General features: G+C 32.2%; 1 protein-coding gene across 1 annotated transcript; it reads right to left on the minus strand.

Annotated features, from left to right (window-relative positions):
• Positions 1-292: 292 nt before the first annotated feature.
• Positions 293-18,466, minus strand: LOC106457701 (lipoma HMGIC fusion partner homolog). Its single transcript, XM_013917147.1, has 3 exons — positions 18,073-18,466; positions 4,756-4,854; positions 293-411 (listed from the first exon to the last, which is right to left on the minus strand). Exons 1-3 carry the CDS (start codon positions 18,464-18,466, stop codon positions 293-295), a joined length of 612 nt encoding a protein of 203 aa, XP_013772601.1.
• Positions 18,467-18,950: the final 484 nt, after the last annotated feature.

Consider the following 18,950-nt stretch of genomic DNA (forward strand, 5'->3'; position numbering starts at 1 on the left):
TAGAACTATTTTTAAACAATATATTTCTTATGAGAAATATTTGCATTTATTTGTTATTGTTGTTCCATTTTTATAGTCCTCACTTGTACTTTTGTTCATTTTATACATAAGTTTACTAATAGTTTTTAAAATCAGTTGTGGTTAACAAATCGTTTAAATCCAAAACATGAATGTTGTTGTGTCATATAGCTTTATAATGTCCATGTCTTAAAGAACAAATATATAAAATCTCATAAAACATAGTTGAATACAGATGAGTTTTTTAAAGATCAACTATATTCCTATCCATTGGTCATATTCGATACGAATGTTGGTTAGTCCGAGAAGCCCAACATGAAAGAAGTATGCACAGGGTTAGCAGTATCCCGCCTGTTCCCAACAAATATAAAGATGAAGATAGATGACAAGTTCCTGAAATGGAAAAAACAACAACTCACAATCATGTTTTTGAAGGCAAATTTAGCTATAGAAAATCGGCATATTAAAATCCATATATATATATATGTAATATTTTGCATAAAGGGTTCATATATATTTGTACATGCTTGTAGCGGCACCACACTTGATTTCCGCGAAAGGAGGCCGAAGACCGCCTAGAGGGGTCACCTGTTTTAGCCACTCGCACTATTGTACAATAGTGTGTTGTCTGTCAGTCAGTCAGTAAACACTAAAATGACGTCACATAAGGGACGCTTAACGTTGCAATTTGTACTGTCGTAACGTCAGTAACACTTGCGCATGCTGTAGGCATGTTTTAGGCTACAACACAGAATGACATATGAACTTCAAAAGCAAGAAATAAAAAATATTTGTTACTTTTAATTTCGGTTTTATTTACTCTTGAAACAGATTACTTTCGTCGACCTTGCGGAAGTACACCTAGTATATAATATCTTTTTCTTCAAGGTTGGTAAACATGCCTATTAACGTTAGAATTGTGAAAGACAGACACATGGTGCTTTGCTGTTCTTTGCAACTAATGTTATGCTTCATTGTAATATTTTCCAAGTAATGTTCAAAATTAATTTAAATAAGGAGCTAGCAAACTGAACATTACGTATCATAAGAATTATAGATTTATATACCCTGCTGTGAAGGCTGTCTATCATCGAACAGTGAACATTAATCACTGTTTCTACAAATTTAAGAAAAAATAAAACTTTAGAAGAAAATAAATATCAGCCTCTTCCTTGATATACCTCAAATCAGCCTTCCTCAACTTTCCCTTAAAACTAAGAACTCTTCCTTGATGTATCCTTAACAAGTGACTACTAATCCTTTCCTTATATATATCTTTTCAAACCAGAACTATTAACTCTTCATTGATACGTCCTCATACCAGGACTATTAACTGTTCCTTGATATATCCTCAAACCGGGACTGTTAATCGTTCCTTGATATGCTTCATCAAACCAGAACTACTGGCCCTTCATATATTCTCAAACCAAACCATCCTTAACATACATGTGAAAATAAAAATAAAATGCTTAGCGTCAACTACAGTTCTACTATTGAGACTTTGGAGAAGTGTGTGAAAAATAACAGTTTCAAAGTGTTTATAAATATCCCAACACCGTTAAAAATGTCATACCCTCGAATAAGCCTGCATTTCAAGATAAAGATCAGGTTGCTTATATAGTACTCTACCAATCCCGGAAAAGCTTATTTTGGTGAAACAGGTAGAAATTTAGATACCAAACTATTAGGACGTAAAAAGTATGTTAAAATGGTCAAACAAATAATGTCATTTTTTAACACATGAGGAAACTTGATCATAAAATCAAATGGAAATTAGTCAAAACAACATATAAAACTAGAAATTATGTTAAAACAACATATAAAACTAGAAATTATGTCAAAACAACGTATAAAACTAGAAATTACTCAAAACAACATATAAAACCAGAAATTAGTCAAAACAACATATAAAACTAGAAATTATGTCAAAACAACGTATAAAACTAGAAATTATGTCAAAACAACATATAAAGCTAGAAATTACTCAAAACAACATATAAAACTAGAAATTATGTCAAAACAACATATAAAGCTAGAAATTATGTCAAAACAACGCATAAAACTAGAAATTATGCCAAAACAACATATAAAGCTAGAAATTAGTCAAAACAACATATAAAACTAGAAATTATGTCAAAACAACATATAAAGCTAGAAATTATATCAAAACAACGTATAAAACTAGAAATTATGCCAAAACAACATATAAAGCTAGAAATTAGTCAAAACAACATATAAAACTAGAAATTATGTCAAAACAACATTTAAGCTAGAAATTCTGTCAAAACAACGCATAAAACTAGAAATTATGCCAAAACAACATATAAAGCTAGAAATTAGTCAAAACAACATATAAAACTAGAAATTATGTCAAAACAACATATAAAGCTAGAAATTATATCAAAACAACGTATAAAACTAGAAATTATGCCAAAACAACATATAAAGCTAGAAATTAGTCAAAACAACATATAAAACTAGAAATTATGTCAAAAGAAAATTACGGAAAGTTCGATAATCCAAAGGTTGCCAAACTTCACCTTTGAAGGTCACTTTAACCTGAACCTCTTTTTGACGTTATATGCCGTTAAGGGACTTGGAATTTCCGTGTTTCTCTCACAAACAAACGTTGTACTGAAGAGGACTCATGAAAGTGTCGAAACTTGTATCCATATAAATTTAGTTTTGTTCCGTAATAGTGGATCGAAACTTTATTTTAGATTACTTTACACGGTATTGTATATTTACCTACTATCATAACCATTACCCTTTTCTTGATATAGTCTCAAACTAGGATTATTAACCGTTTTTTATTTACCTACTATCATAACCATTACCCGTTTCTTGATATAGTCTCAAACCAGGATTATTAACCGTTTTTTTATTTACCTACTATCATAACCATTACCCGTTTCTTGATATAGTCTCAAACCAGGATTATTAACCGTTTTTTTATTTACCTACTATCATAACCATTACCCGTTTCTTGATATAGTCTCAAACCAGGATTGTTAACCTTTTTTTATTTACCTACTATCATAATCATTACCCCTTTCTTGATATAGTCTCAAACCAGGATTATTAACCGTTTTTTTTATTTACCTTCACAAGCCAGTTCTACTAGCTAATCCTTGATATACTTCCTGAAACCAGGTCTTCCAACCCTTCTTTGATATACCTGTAAACCAGGATGACGAACACTACTTCAAACCAGGTATAATAATTATTTTTTAATAATTTTGCAAACGAGGAGCTCTAAGCGTTCCTTGATATATTTTCTCGAAGCAAGAATACAATCTGTTTTCTGATATATATCCTTTAACCAGGACCACTAATACTTCCTTGAAATACTTTCTCAAGTCTTGATATGATCCCTCAAACTAGAACTGCCATCTCTTCCTTAATATACATTCTCCAACTAGAACTACTGGACTTTCCTTGATATACCTAGTTAAACCAGGTCTACTAACCCTTCCTTAGTACATCTTCAAACCAGAACTACTAGCCCTTAGCTGATATACTTTCTCAAACCCGGACTGTTATATTTCGTTGAAATTTATGTCATTTATTTCACTAATTTACTCACTTAGATTAAAACCATTTATTCCAATGATGCTTATCTTTAAGCATGGATTGTTTTTTGTTTTGTAGTGATGCACAAGCTACACAATGGGCTATCTGTGCTCTGCCCACCACAGGTATCGAAACCCGGTTTCTAGCGGTGTAAGTCCGCAGACCTGCCGTTGTGCCACTGGAGGGCCTTTTAGCATGGATCAGATAATTCATTGATATATTATCTTTAGGAAGATTACTTTATTTATTTATGTGCTTCTTCAGCTTAGCGTCCCTTAATTCATTCATGCACCTTATGAAACAACTGTCACTTAATTCGCTGATTTATTCCTTCAGTTTGGGTACACTTATTTGATTGATGTATTCCACTTTTTTAAAATTAATAAATTGACTTATGTATCGTTCAGGTTAAGGAAATTTTATTCACTAATGTAATTTATTCGTGTTATTTAATTCACTAATACACTTTCTTAGGTTATGGTCAAATAATTAATTCATTATCTTCCTTGTGTCAGGTTCACATAATTATTTGGTGTACTTCCTCAGGCTGTCACAAGTCACTTTTTAAAGTAAAGGTCACGAAATTCAGTGATGTGCTTTTCCAGAAAGGGTCATTAGATCACAGACTTACTTAAGTCAGTCGAGGGTAACATTTTTCATTGACTTATTTTATACAGTAAAAGTAATTTAAACTTCAACCAAAGCCATTAACAAAAGATAAATAATTTAAATACCGCTAGAAAATAATACTGTTTCTAAGTAAGGTTCGAAATCAATTGAATTATTTCAAATACTTACTCTTCAATAAACCATGTTGTAAAATACAGTGAAAAACTGAGTCACAGGAAAGTGAAAAGAAAATCACGTGAATGAGTATCCAAAAGCTGCTTACAGTGGATTTTGATGGAATTAAAAATTGCTGGACTCACAGCTGTAGCTTTGAAAGAAATAGAGGCTGTTACGAAAAGTTGTTTCAGCCACAAGGAAATGGCACCTGTGTATATTGTATACAGATAAATATGTGATACAAACACTTCCCAGTAAAACTACATCTTCAATAATGTGTATTATTAGTAATATACATGTGTGTGTGTGGTTGTGGTAAAGTTTAACTAACAAGGACTACTGAAAGGTGTCGTCGTTTTTGTTAGTGGAAAAACTTACCAGGATCATAGGAGTCTGAAATGCCACCACAGGCTTCTCGAACTTCTCTAGTGCTCCACCCGTTTGGATATATGGTAACACCTGTGATAATCAGTATAACTGCAAGATATGGAAAATAAGAGAGAGAAACGATGATTTATCGATATTAATAAAGATTTCTTTATCAGTGATATAACATATAATATTATTGCCAAGGCGTCATGCAAAGTCTGTTAATGTAATCTAATAACTGTCGTTCTGTTACATTTAAATACAGATAAAAATCTAGGTACTTCAACTAATACGACTAATTCATTTCAAGCAAATAAACTGGATTTCACGACACATCAGAAATACAACCTGTACAGTATGACTCCCTTACATATGGTTATAAACAACAACTTCTGAGGAGTATGCATTACTTGTTATTATAAACAACTTCTGAGGAGTGTTCATTAAGTGTTACTATAAACAACAACTTCTGAGAAGTTTGCATAAAGAATATGCTAATATGTACAAAATATACATTACGAATTCGATAAAACAAACAAGGGGTTCTGAGAAGTGTGCCTCGCTTATACTTTAATATAAAAAATTATGAAGAGTGAGTATTGCTTATTCATTATTAATAACATTATGAAAGATTTGCCCCATTCAAGATAAATAAGACTGCGAGTTGTATAAGATTCATTATAAAGACAGTGAATCACAAACAGACAATTGTTGCTTAAATTACATTATTTGTTACTCGTTATTTCGTCACCATATTTAAGATTATTGTAAGTTTCCTTTCGAAGTCTTATTATTGCTACTGAACTTTCACGAGGTTTATCGTATTTACAGAAGAGTTAACTTTATTTATTAACAGTTTGAACATTAGTTTTAAAAACTCAATGAATTGATTATTGAACGTTGTATAGAAAAGGGATTAAACGAAATAACCGAAAAGTAAGTGGAAAAAGTTTATTAAACTCAGCTTTTTCCATAACGAAGGATGTTGTATTAATAAGCGCGTAATTACTAGATCGAGTGAAGAACGACTTGATTGGTTATCCACGTGTTGCTGTGTTACTGATTAGCGTTGTGACGTAGTTTCCAGAGGATGCAGCTATCGCAAGATATTCGATGATAAGATGCTTTATATTTTGTATTTGAATTCCATTCTTTAATAGTATTCGTTGGAATGTTTAATATATCTAGTTGCATTTTTAGTAACAGTCTGAACATGTTTTAGTAATATACTTTCATTATAAAGATTGTTGTGTATTATTAGTTTAGCATATGTATTTAGGACTAATCTAAATCTCATTAGATGTTCGAATCTCGTGAGATATTATTCAGTTACGGCCAATTTTTTTGCTTATGATGAACTTTTAGATAAATTTAATGAAACATTCGTGAAGTTTTTGTCAAATATATAAAAAGTCACGGATAAAATCATTAGAAAAATCTAACGTGTACCTTAAACTAGTGTAAAAGAAAAAATTGATTCAGCTCTGGATATTTGTTTTCAAAGGTTTTCGAAGTTGCCTCTAAACTTAATGAGAAAATTGCAAATTAATTTAAATTTAGATTATCCTCAAGACAAAGAAAATAATGTGATAAACAACATGCATCCACTTCAAGCAAAGAATGAGTTAAAGGAAATAATAAGTAAAGGAACATGAACTAATGGAGTTCTTTTAATCTAATAATTTAGCTAAGATTTATAAAAACAATCTCTTGAAAAAACCACCAGTAATAACCAAAAATATTTCAAGAATAAGAAAACACTTCAAATACGTAAGTAGAAAAATAAATAAGACTTGGATCAGAAATGAGAGTGGAAATTAAAGCATTTGAATCAATGGGCTTTCATTATGAGAATGAAACCGCTAATATTGGTAATAAATTGCTAAATAACATTAAAACCATGACAAAAAACACATACGAAAAATTCAAATCGGAAGCCAGATTGTAAAAGGAATGGAGAAAATAGTGAAAGCATTTGGAAAATAAAACAAAAGAACATGAAAAAAAAACAATGCTGAGGAATATAACTCTGAAGAATCCATTAATACGAATCCTAGTTAGGATCCTTCGTACAGACAAATAAGATATTCCAACCATAAATATAATCACTACAGAAATTTAAATCATAGAAACCAATGAAACTACTTTAGAGAGAAAACTAAAAACCAGGAAGTAAGAAGGAAATTAAGTTACTCCCTCACACAACCTAGTTAAACTAGTTTCAGAAGTGGTGGAAGCAGAACTAAATATTACTAATTCCGATCTAAAAGTTCTTAGAATAGAGAACAATCCTTCCTTTCAAAACAAACTTAACCAGAGCTCAAGATCTGCAAACATTATTGTTACAATTTCCTTTTTATAGAGATTGGTTGTATGAATAGAGCTCAAAATACTCAAACATTAATGTTGCAAATTTCTTTACATTACGTAGCTCTAAAAATCCACAATGACTGATTGTGTGGCTAGTCCATGTTTCCTAAACATTAATGCTAAAATTTTATTTTTATCTTTTTGTCTAGTCATTGGTTGCATGACTAGAGCTCAATATACTCAAACATTAATATTACAGAGTTCTTTATACGGCGATTGTTTGTATGACTAGAGCTCAAAATGCTCAAACATTATTGTTACAGATTTATTTACTTTATATAATGACTGGTTATATGACTAATTCAAACTAATTAAACCTTTACGTTACAGTTTTTTTACCTTATATTTTCATTGGTTGAATGACTAGTGTTCAAACGCTGAAACCATAAACTTGATAGTGTTGTATTTTTCTCGTGATAATGATTGTTTCTTCGTGTTGAGAGTCATTCGGGTAATAAGAATAAAATATTTGTTTGTGAATGAAGAAAGTCGTAAATTTGAAAATAAGTTTCTTCTCAGTGAATATGTCGGCTTCAAACGTGTATTCAGTAAGATTTTTGTATATGGTCAGTTTTGTTTATCTTACACATCCTGCCATCTTTTCTACAAAAAACGTAGAAATGAATTATTCCCAGCTCATGCACGGTGTTTATTCTTGGATTGTGATCAATCGTTTCTAAAATCACAAAGATCGCTTAACCTTTTAATAATTTATAAAGATTACCAGCACTGACCAACGAGCTGAATAAATAACAGGATATAGATGGTGAGATTATATTCCAATACATCTTCTTTGTGTATCGCTTGCGTTTTCAAAAAAACGATTTTTCTTTACTGTTTATACCATAAGGGATATAGAGGATTTGGGATTCTGAGCTGTTCTATAGAGATAAGTGGATAAATTCTTCACATTATAACACAGAGTTCTAAATCAATAAATATTTCTAGTAGGCCAACAGTCAGCAATGCTGTTATAAATAATGCGAAAATGTTTCTGTTATGAAATAATAATTTTATTTGGAGAGAAGCCAACGGTAATATAAAAAAATATTCTTAAAAAAACAACAACTTAAAGACTCGTAGTTTGAAAATAATAACTTTGTTTGTTCTGAAATCGGTCATGTTATTAAAATGTTGTACAAATAAATAATAAAACTTACAGTTCTAATACAATAAATCCAAACCCATTACGTCTCATTGTTTATAAACTTCGAAATGTTTAATTACTAAAAGTGAATATCCCGAAACGTTTAGTTATTTTAAAGTTTTAATGGCTAAATTAACCTTAAAAATAAAACTTGAAATAATATTTAATATTATCTACTACACAGTATATTCAGTGGAATAAAAGTGGCTCCTAATAAATAAAATTATTTCACTTATATCTATTGTTCTGAGCCAATAATTTTTAAAGTTCTCAACAACATGTTCACAGCTGCTGTTAAAATAATTTGATGGACAATAGAAAAAGCTCAGGACCTATGGTTGAATGAGATTATGTGCATGAAAATCAATAATTTATGAATTATAAATATGAAAAATACAAAATAAAAAGTTATAAAAAACATAAAGAAGAACGTTAAAACTGAACTACAAAACAAGAGAGTCGAGAAACTGGAAAACGAAAATTATAACGAAACTCAATAAAAACAGGACCGAACTACGTTTATGAATCACATATAGAAGTTTTGAATGTCAACAAGTCACATTTTGCTCATACTGCCCCCCTCCCGTTGTCTAAGGAATTAATACACTAAAAGTCGGGTTTCGATACCCACGGTGGGGATAACACAGATTGTATATTGTATATTTTTGTGCTTAACAACAAATTAATGAACTATTTACATAGACAGTGTTGTTATAGGCGTCCTCGTGAGAGATTCTAAGACTAGTTCTACATCCATGATTCGATTACAGTCTACATAGCCTCTTGGTTCTCTTTTTCTTTCTCACCTTTGCCATTGCGAAGAGGTTAGCCAACACAGAGTTATGGAGACCAAAAAGGACTACAACCACTTTGCACAAGCATCTGTACAAATAACGTTGCAATAAAATCAAAGTACCACACTCATATACATTTACCTAAAAAAAGCCTCTAAAGAAGAAGTCGCATACATTTAAGAATAAAACATTTTCACTTAGAGGTATCAACTGGCTCTAAACTTGCCCCACCAATTCTCCAAACATTTAGATGCAAATTGGAGACACAATTTACTATAACATCTTGAATTATAAACAAAATCTTGTTAAAACACTCTTACTACAGAAATATGAAATATATGATAAAAAATACTCTCCACGAGAGAAAACCAAAATTGGATTTAATAAAACTTTCATCTTATTTCATTAGTTTATATACAGACATATCTATGTGTACGTAAGCCTAAAGTATGTATTCTATACCTTGACAAAATGTAAATACAGTGTATATAATTATATGCAGTTGAGGTTTTAAAATTAGCATTTATTATTCTTTTGTGTGTATTATAATTGGTTTGATCTAACTATGAAAACAAGTATAGTTTTAACTGAAAGTTAGCGAGTTTTATTTTTCAGATATTAACTTTTTTAAAGTTAACTACTTTTGATAACTCTGTTTGCTCTTTATTGTTCCTGGGGGTATTCATACTTATGGGAGTTAGTGTCAAATGAAAATATGCTAATTATATCAGCGTAAAATATTCATAGTCCTGGGAGTTACAGTGTCAGATGAAAATATGCTAATCATATCAGCGTAAAATATTCATACTCCTGGGAGTTACGGTGTCAAATGAAAATATGCTAATTATATCAGCGGAAGATATTCATACTCATGAAAGTTATAGTGTCAAACGAAAATATGCTAATTATATCAGTGGATTTTAAGTTCGTCATGTTTCGTAGCCAATGGATCAAACGTCAAAAGTCAAGTTATCATTATGGTAACAGAGAATCCCTTATTATAATTTTTGGATGAAGTTTAATGTGATACACCAAACAAAACACAAAAAGAAAACACGGTAGTTACTCAGATATGAAAGTTACATAGCGTGGAAGTTTTAAAGAAACTGAATAGCAGCAGTAAACATAGCTAAATTTATTGGTTAAATGCTCAAAAAATATAGCATTATATGAATATCTGAATTAATAAAATAAAAAGGTTGTTATTATTTTCTTAGTGCAAAGTTACACAAGGGCTATCTACACGCTATGTACCACACAGGATCGAACCCCGCATTTTAGCATTGTAAGTTCATAAACTTACACCTAACCCACCAATCAAAGAGAAACATAACACTAGTCAGAACCTGATAATGACAAAACCTTATCGAAACGTTATACATTTGCTGTTATGTTAAACTTATATTAAAGTTTTACCTCATTACCCATTCAAGCCGTCTCCAAGCATCATTAATCTCAAAGTGGGTTCCTCGTCATCGAATTTAGCCAGAACTTAGCTTAATACTTCCTTCCTTTACGTGTAAAAAATGAGTCACACTTTACCACCATTGTTCTTTCATAACAGAAGACGTAAATATTACTTATAATAACGGTACATACAAATGGTCTTTTCTGAAATAACATCTCAACAGGGATATACTTAGGTCTCTTGATACTACGTTAAGTCAACGTAATTGAGGCAATATGTGTGTGATTTATATTTATGTGCTTCATCAAATTTATATGTTTTCAAGAAGAACATGAAATCAAAGAAACCCGAGGGAATTTATAAGCCCAAAACTCATAGACTCAGTGTCAGCTATTGGATTAGCGCCAAAATTGCTATTTGCCGCTTCCTCCAATTAGACTATTTCTGGAACAGCTGGAGAGATCCACCGGTCTTTAATCTTACTGTGTGTGTCTGTATACCTTAGTGCAGTTGAAATTCGCTTTCCTAAAATACAATCTGGTAGAAGTACACGTGTTGTTTTTGTTGTTTGTTGTTTTTTTGTCTATAAGGGTACACATCATTTCGTTCTAATATTTCAGTTTAAAAAAATTCTATGAAGGTCAAAAAGAACCTATCAAGCACTTACGTTTTGGTTCAAAGTACGATTTTTTTAAACAAACAAATCCAATATAAAAAGTAAGAGAAGTCTTGCCACTAATATACGCACACTAATGTTTTCATAATTTGAGTTTAGATTAACATATTCAGTTTGTAAAAAAAAAGAAAAGCATTTCCTCCAAACACCCAGTTAGGAGTATTAGGCTAAAATGGGCTTAGCTCCAAGAGTGGAGGATGGCACGTCTCTAAACAGTAAAGAACGAACTAGAGACAATTCCACGTAAACTTTATGGTACATAGCTGAGTGAGACTAAAATCATGCAAAATTGTCATAATCTGCCTGTTTCATTCATTAAAATAACTGAAACTTCAAACATTTGTACTGTTTAATTGTAGCTATTACAATGTAATTAGTTGTGTTGCCCTAATAGATTAAATAGTTTTGTTTTCTTAATGAATGTGTCATCCATAGGTTATTCCTAAAAATACCCTAGAGAAAAGATTGTCTTTTCCGCATTATGTTCGAAATTAGATTTTAGTAATGTAACCAGATTACTGGTATATTTAGTTTTGAGGAGTTTAATTCTGTGTCAATGTAATATTAATGTATTATTTTGAAAGAGTGGTTCTGTAGTCCTGAATACTAGCTTCATCCTTTCAAATAAACGTGAATGGAGAAATTAGTTTCTATCTATGCATTTATTAGATGCTACATCAATATAAATAAATATGATGATTTTGAGATTTGGAATTAGATAAATAAAACAACTACAGTTAAAGTTACTGAAATTTGGTATGCGAATTACAATTTTTTGCCTTTTTCGTCTTTACGAAGTTACGTGACATGTTCTGCTAAAGATTTAAGACTCTCTGTCTCGAGTACTTGACTATACACTACCTCTTGTTTACATGTGTGCAACAAGGAGTTTGCAGTTACTGGTGATATCGGCAATATGAGAAGATTATGGCGTAAAACATAAGAATACAAAAGCAGAAAATTTCAAGAGTTATGTCAAACAAGATTAACACTTTTTACAACCTACCTTTATTCTTGAATTTTCCTCTCTCAATTAATAAAAGGTTCTTCGAAATACGATAATTAAAAATATAATGCCTCTCAAATACTTGTTGTTGTTTTTCATTTTGTTGCGGGTTTTGCCACGACGTATGTGTAAAAAGAAAAAACCAATAAGACACGTAGAACAAAAATCAAAGTCTCAGATTAAATAGACGTCCTTGTTACGCAATTCAACAAGACAGCAGATTTTCTATACAATTTCTTGTCACATTTATTCACCAAAATTTACTGTATTCTTACTGGGTTATTGCTATATCGTCTTAATTTCGAGAGGTTATATCGTTTTTCTATGATGACGGAAGGTTTGTTTGTTTGTTTGTTTCGGATATTCGCGCAAATCTACTCAAGAGCTACCTGTGCTAGACGCACAAATAAGTCCACAAAGAGAGGAACGCGGTTTTTCAGCAACGAAACTCGAACCATGGATCCTTGGGGCTTTTTCTTTCAAGATTAAAAACTGTAATGTTTTATGTAAGCAGAAAACGTGTCAGTGTGAAACAAGGCACTTGTTTACGTGTCAGCGTGAAACAAGGCACTTGTTTCATTCTTACAAGTCCACCTCAACATCTTAATCTCTTCGGATTTAATACCTTGAACAGTACGAGTTTTCAGTGCACAATAGAGCTCATTATGGTCATTCGCTTCGTCCATTTTTCCTGTTCTTTATTCTATTTGTTTGTAAAACAGATATTTCTATAAAGTAGTATGACTTATCAGCCAAGTTCGATCATTATTTACTGTGTCTATCTATATATTGCTTCAATTTGCTTGAGTTTCTTTAAATCCAATTTAATAAACTTGGATTACATAACTACAGAAAATTCATTTTATGTTTTCGCTAAACAACAAAACTACATGATATAAAATAACGTCTTAGGAATCCCGTAAAATTCGTGTCTTATAGTGTGTAGTATCAGTGAGACAGTCACGGAAGGATAAATTGTTTGTGTATTGAATTTCGTGCAAAGCTACATGAGGATTATCAGCGTTAGCTGTCCCTAACTTTGAAATGATAGATTAAAAGGAAGTCAACGCCAAGTCTAGGGCTACTTTTATCAAATCGAAAATTGGGATTTCACCGTCACTCTATAACGCACGCACCCACGGCTCCAAAGTGCAGAATGCGATTTCTTTTGGCGATAACGGGACACGGACCAAGAAATTCAAGATCCACAAAAAATGAGGTGCATTCATTTTGAAACAATAATGTGGTGAACACAATGCATAATTTTGAATGAAGCTATTCATGAAAAGATTGCTGAACTGGAACACGGCGCTTGATATTACAAGATGAATAACAGCTCCGTGCTGTTACCTAGAATTACATTTGGTGGAATCAAAATAGGGATTTGTAGTTTGAGTAAATAATGCTTACAGTATCTCCAGCCTTGTTTGCTTACTTTTTTTACGATCCCTATTTGCAGTTTTTAAATTTCCAATTTGTTATTTATCTTGTTTACTGGCTTTTTTTATGCTTAACTATTGGCAATAGTTAAAAAATGAGGTGCACAAAAAAATGAGGTGCATTCATTTTGAAACAATAATGTGGTGAACACAATGCATAATTTTGAATGAAGCTATTCATGAAAAGATTGCTGAACTGGAACACGGCGCTTGATATTACAAGATGAATAACAGCTCCGTGCTGTTATCTAGAATTACATTTGGTGGAATCAAAATAGGGATTTGTAGTTTGAGTAAATAATGTTTACAGTATCTCCAGCCTTGTTTGCTTACTTTTTTTACGATCCCTATTTGCAGGTTTTTAAATTTCCAATTTGTTATTTATCTTGTTTACTGGCTTTTTTTATGCTTAACTATTGGCAAAGGATTACTTGATATGGTAGCTAACTTTATACATTGTAATGATAATAAACAATAGCTAGTAGCTAGCTGATACGGTTCATGATGATTTACTGTAGCTATTGACTACTTGATCGCATTAGTTGGATATGTAAAATGTTAAGCTGCAGCTGGAGATTGTCATGATGATTTGTTTGAGAATATAGAGAGCATTTATAGTTTCTGCGTAAGTAAATTATCTCTATATATAAAGCATAGCAATGGGCAAATATATGTCAAGACTAAGGCACAACCTTCACTAAGCGCGTATAAAATTTCACCAGTAGAAAAGCAGCCTTTCAAATAAAACATATACATCTAAAACATTGCTTTAAATAAACCTTCGTGTCTCTTAAAGCAATTATTCTCCGAATGTGTGTTATAAAATTTAGTATAATGTGTATTGATTTCTTTTACTCCTTGACTTCCTACATAACATAGGGGTTGGCTCCCTAAAGACACCGATCGCATAATGTATAAAGCATAGAGTATCTACATGTTACAGTCATCTAATGTTCATCTGTTATTGGCTGGTAATTCCTGTTTCACCTTGTACTTCAGCTTTTTAAAGGAACATCAGATGTATGTAAAAAAGCTAACTTCAAGAGGTAATAATAACGTTTACACCAGAATTATGATGTTTTCTTAGCTTATGTAAAATATAAAAAAAAGAAATCGATTTTTCAATACCCCTATGATCTTTGCAATACCTTATTTAGTATTCTGTAAAAGGTTTGGGTGCAATATATCAAGTGATTTTTGTTGTAGGCAGGCAAAAGTAAAAGAACAAACGGCCGTTTCAAGCGGATTTTATTTTCTTTGTAAGTTTAACATGCATGTTTTTTTCTTCATTTTTATATATGTACAGTCTTAGCAGTCAATAGCAAAGGTTTTCAAATGTTGTTTGATCTGAATCTTTACTGTTTAAGGTGCTTTTTGTCCGAACGTTTGGGATCCTTACTACGAATCACTATCATGTTTCATGATAATTACGTAGCTAAGACTAAATCTTCATCACACTGTCCAGCTTAACAAGGCATAGTATAGGTAACATTATTTTTTAAGACTCGTAACGTAGGTAAATTAATATTAGAATTACACATTGTTGCCCGATGAAGGCTACGGTAAGAGGGCTGAAAGCTTGCAAATAAAAGTATTTTAACGTTGAAAAAAGTTCGCGTGTAATTATACATCAATAAAATGTTAACAGTACAGCTATGATAGTCTTTTTATTTGAATGTTTTTAAAGCAGGTGTTGTACTTACAGCTTCGGATATCTCCTATGGTTGAACAGAATATAACATTTTTAATATTATTTTTTGTGTCTCACATTTCACATTTGTAACGATGTTCATACTAAATTGGGGGAAGCGTGGCCCAGTTATTAAGGTGCCCGGGATGTGAATCCGAGAATTGATGTTCGCGACTCGTTGTCGGAAAGACACCCGTACACTTTGGATCTAAATCCCAGTATTTGATCAGCCAAGGGTCGCCCAAGTGTTAGTAGTGGTTGGTGCTGTAAAATGTTTTTCCTGTAGCCTACCAGTTCAAAATTGGGACGATTATGTGCACATATCTCATACGTAGCCTTGCGTCAAATTAGGAAACTCTCTTAATCCAAAAAAAAAAAATCAGTTTATTTTAAATAATTATTATTATTGCTGTTGATATTTTTATAAGTGGTTGTGTTTTGCTTTGCAACATTTCTACAAGCGGTTTTACATCGTATTAAAAACATAAAATTCTATGATGTTTATACCAATTGTTATTCAGGGCAAATTATAAAAAATACAGTTCAAATTCTATGTATAGCTTGATTGGTTATCACGAGCTTTCTTGTCTGTATTTGTAATCAGTTCCCCGGTAGGTCAGTGGTAAGTTTACGGAGTCACAATGCTAAAATCTAGGGTTCGATTTCTCGCGGTGAATAGAGCACAGATTGGCCATTATGTAGCTTTGCACTAAAACAACTTTTCAATTATAACCTTCAATGCAATACGTATTTTCCATATCGATGTTTACAAAGTAGATTAACAAATATCATGTCTAAGAATAACATAAATCGTCAAGCTGAAGTGTTGCTTTGGCAGCAATAACAAGTAAAATGCTGCTACCGTCATAACGACTTATTTAAAGAAACCCACGATTATAGGTAATGTAAAAATGCTTTATTCATTTTAACAAGCTATGCTATCGTTACTTTATGGCACGCGCTATTGTTTGTACCACCCAGAAGTTCATTTTACCGTTGTGTGCATTAGAGAAAACATTATTGTGCCTGTACACTTTATTCATGAGTTTGTCACATATAGGAGATGGCACAGAAAGAGCTGTGATCCTTTTTATCTTATGTGTATTTGAAAGGGTGAATGTCTACTTTTGTAAAGTCTACCCGTGCTTTTTTTCTTCTTCCAATTGTATCATTTCTTATTATTTATGATACATATATATTTCTAACTCCACATTATCTGGCTTACGAAAACCCAAAGAACTCCGTTATGGTTTTTCCAAAGCTCATGAAAAATTGTGTTCCATGTGCCAAGTTCGAAAACTCCATACTTTTTTGGCGTCTAATTATCGACAGTAGCATAAGTGATGTTTGACCTAACAACCTTAAAGATTGTCGTTTTTAAATGGTATAAGTTAGAAAAAAACATTATCTCAAATAAATAACCCTATACTTTTAATTGTTCTTGGAACGTCTAAGTAACATAAAACTTACGAATGAAGGTTGTCAGTAAGAGCTTCATTGATAAACGTTATGACAATGTAAATAGAAAGAAAGAGGGATGATCCATCTTTTCGATAAGAATTACGAAGTATTTAACGCGTTATTAACTCGTGGCAAAAAAGAGGCGATTTAATTTTCAGTAAAAGTTTCAAGGTAGGCAACGTTTCTTTGACTTCGAAAAATGTGAGTAAAAAAAGCTTGAGATAGTGTAACTTTCGGTAAGAGTTTCAAGGTAGACACCTTTTTTTTTAAATTGATCAATGTAAATATAAAGCTTGAGGTGGTGTAACTTTTCAGTAACAGTTTCAAAGTAGATAACTTTTTACTTCGATTAATCTAAATAAAAAGCTGAAAATGATGTGACTTTTCAGACAAAATATCAGGGATTTATCCTGTTATTAACTCTATGCACTATAATTAAAGAAACTTAGGCAAGGAAGATTTTCAATAAAAATTAAAACTCCTCATTTTTCCTCATAGCATTCATGGATAGATAGAGTTGCGCATCTTTCTTGTGAACATGCTGTTCAATCATCTCTAAGATACCCTTTCACAGATATTTAAAATTTCACTTACACGTTGTCAAGTGTCCCTTCCCTACCTTGATAAGCAACGAAATAACAATCACCCTAAAATCATTTACCCGTTCTCCAGCCTGATAAACTATATGTTCACTATAATATCAGGATTAATGTTGTCGTATAACCTATTTCTAACTTGATAAACGTGGAATCACTGTAATTTTAAGATCGATGTAGACGTTCTGGACAAAAATAGGAGATGGGCTTTTTGTAGGACACATTTCAATTGCAGGAAAGAGTGACTACTCGTTTGTTTGTTTTTTCTTATTGTTATTCTCTTTATTAAACACACTTTTATTTAACAACATGGTTTCCTTCAACTACCGAAGACCTTTTCGTTATATTGATATTTTAATTGTTTGTTAGGCTTACGTAAAGAAACCGTGAACGGTAAAAAATGCAGATATTTTCATTAGCAGCTGAAGAAGACAACAAATCTCAGAGATGATAGATTCATGACGAATTAACAAATATTCCCGACAATGAACTGAAAATTCTTGTATGTATTTTACAAACATGATAATAATAAACTTTGCACATAACTAGTTTACCTCCTTATTTGTAATTGTGGTCATTGTTTATTAGAGTGTTTTACTAGCCATTCGAAATGTAATATGAAACACAACGCATGTTGAATTGCAGTTCAGTTTTACAAGATGTTTGTACCTTAGCCCTGCGATTTAACAACACTTTTAAAAAAATGTGTTGACCTTATATCTAGTAACGACTGCCTTACCTACAATGAACTGAACCGCTCCTAAGGCTCTCATGCTGTTCCTAGTGACCACATCTGTTACCCAGCACGAAGCGAGAGATGTCAGAGCCACAAGTAAAGACCCTGCGGCCCCTACCCCAACGACTATGGTCGTGATTTGCCACGACACACTAGGAATATCATAAAAAGAGACGTATCGGCCGCATTCGTAGACAATGGTCACAGCACCATTTTCATCGAGACGTGGGTAATTGCACCGACGGAAAGAACCAAAGTTGACTTCAGTGGAGTTAAACATGGTTCCTCGTATCCAATATGGTAGATAAAACCCCACACAATTACAGATAGATGCTGTTAAAGATAGTATCACCCATAATATTCCTGTAGCTGTAAAACTTTGCCCAAACACCGGCATTGTGAAAATCGTTAGGTGTTATTCCAAATCTTGTGTTGATAGTTCAACAACGCTGAATATTTAGGTGTGGGTTCAAATAACCGTTTTGTCACAAGATACCAGACGTTGAAAACACCTGTGTCACAACTTCACTAGAAAAGTCAAAACACATGGCAAAATGCGACTACGTTATTTTCTGCTATATAAATCATTACTTATTTGTGCTACAAGCGACAGCAAAAAATCTTATGTTCTACAACAAATCATAATAATATTTTGTCATACCATAGCTGTTTGTGTCTTTCTACTTATAAGAATAAACTCTTGTACGACGTGATTTCGTCAGCCAGGTTTTATGTCCTTTTACATTCCCAAGATAGCATATATTCTCGAAACTCTAACACGGACGACACGACGATGCAGCATTTACTTCTTGAAGGTTGCGCGCGAACACTAAATTCCAACCAGAAAGCACGTGCATGCACAGGAGGACGATAGAGCGTGA

This window comes from Limulus polyphemus, unplaced genomic scaffold (genome assembly GCF_000517525.1).
Source record: "Limulus polyphemus unplaced genomic scaffold, Limulus_polyphemus-2.1.2 Scaffold363, whole genome shotgun sequence".
Lineage (NCBI taxonomy): Eukaryota > Metazoa > Arthropoda > Merostomata > Xiphosura > Limulidae > Limulus > Limulus polyphemus.

Excerpts from the sequence above, each read along its gene's own strand:
- LOC106457701 (XM_013917147.1), bottom strand. The coding sequence starts at position 18,466 with ATGCCGGTGTTTGGGCAAAGTTTTACAGCTACAGGAATATTATGGGTG. Across the intron at positions 4,855-18,072 it reads AGCGGTTCAGTTCATTGTAG|TTATACTGATTATCACAGGT; the intron begins GTAAGGCAGTCG and ends CATATCTTGCAG. Across the intron at positions 412-4,755 it reads TTCAGACTCCTATGATCCTG|GAACTTGTCATCTATCTTCA; the intron begins GTAAGTTTTTCC and ends TTTCCATTTCAG.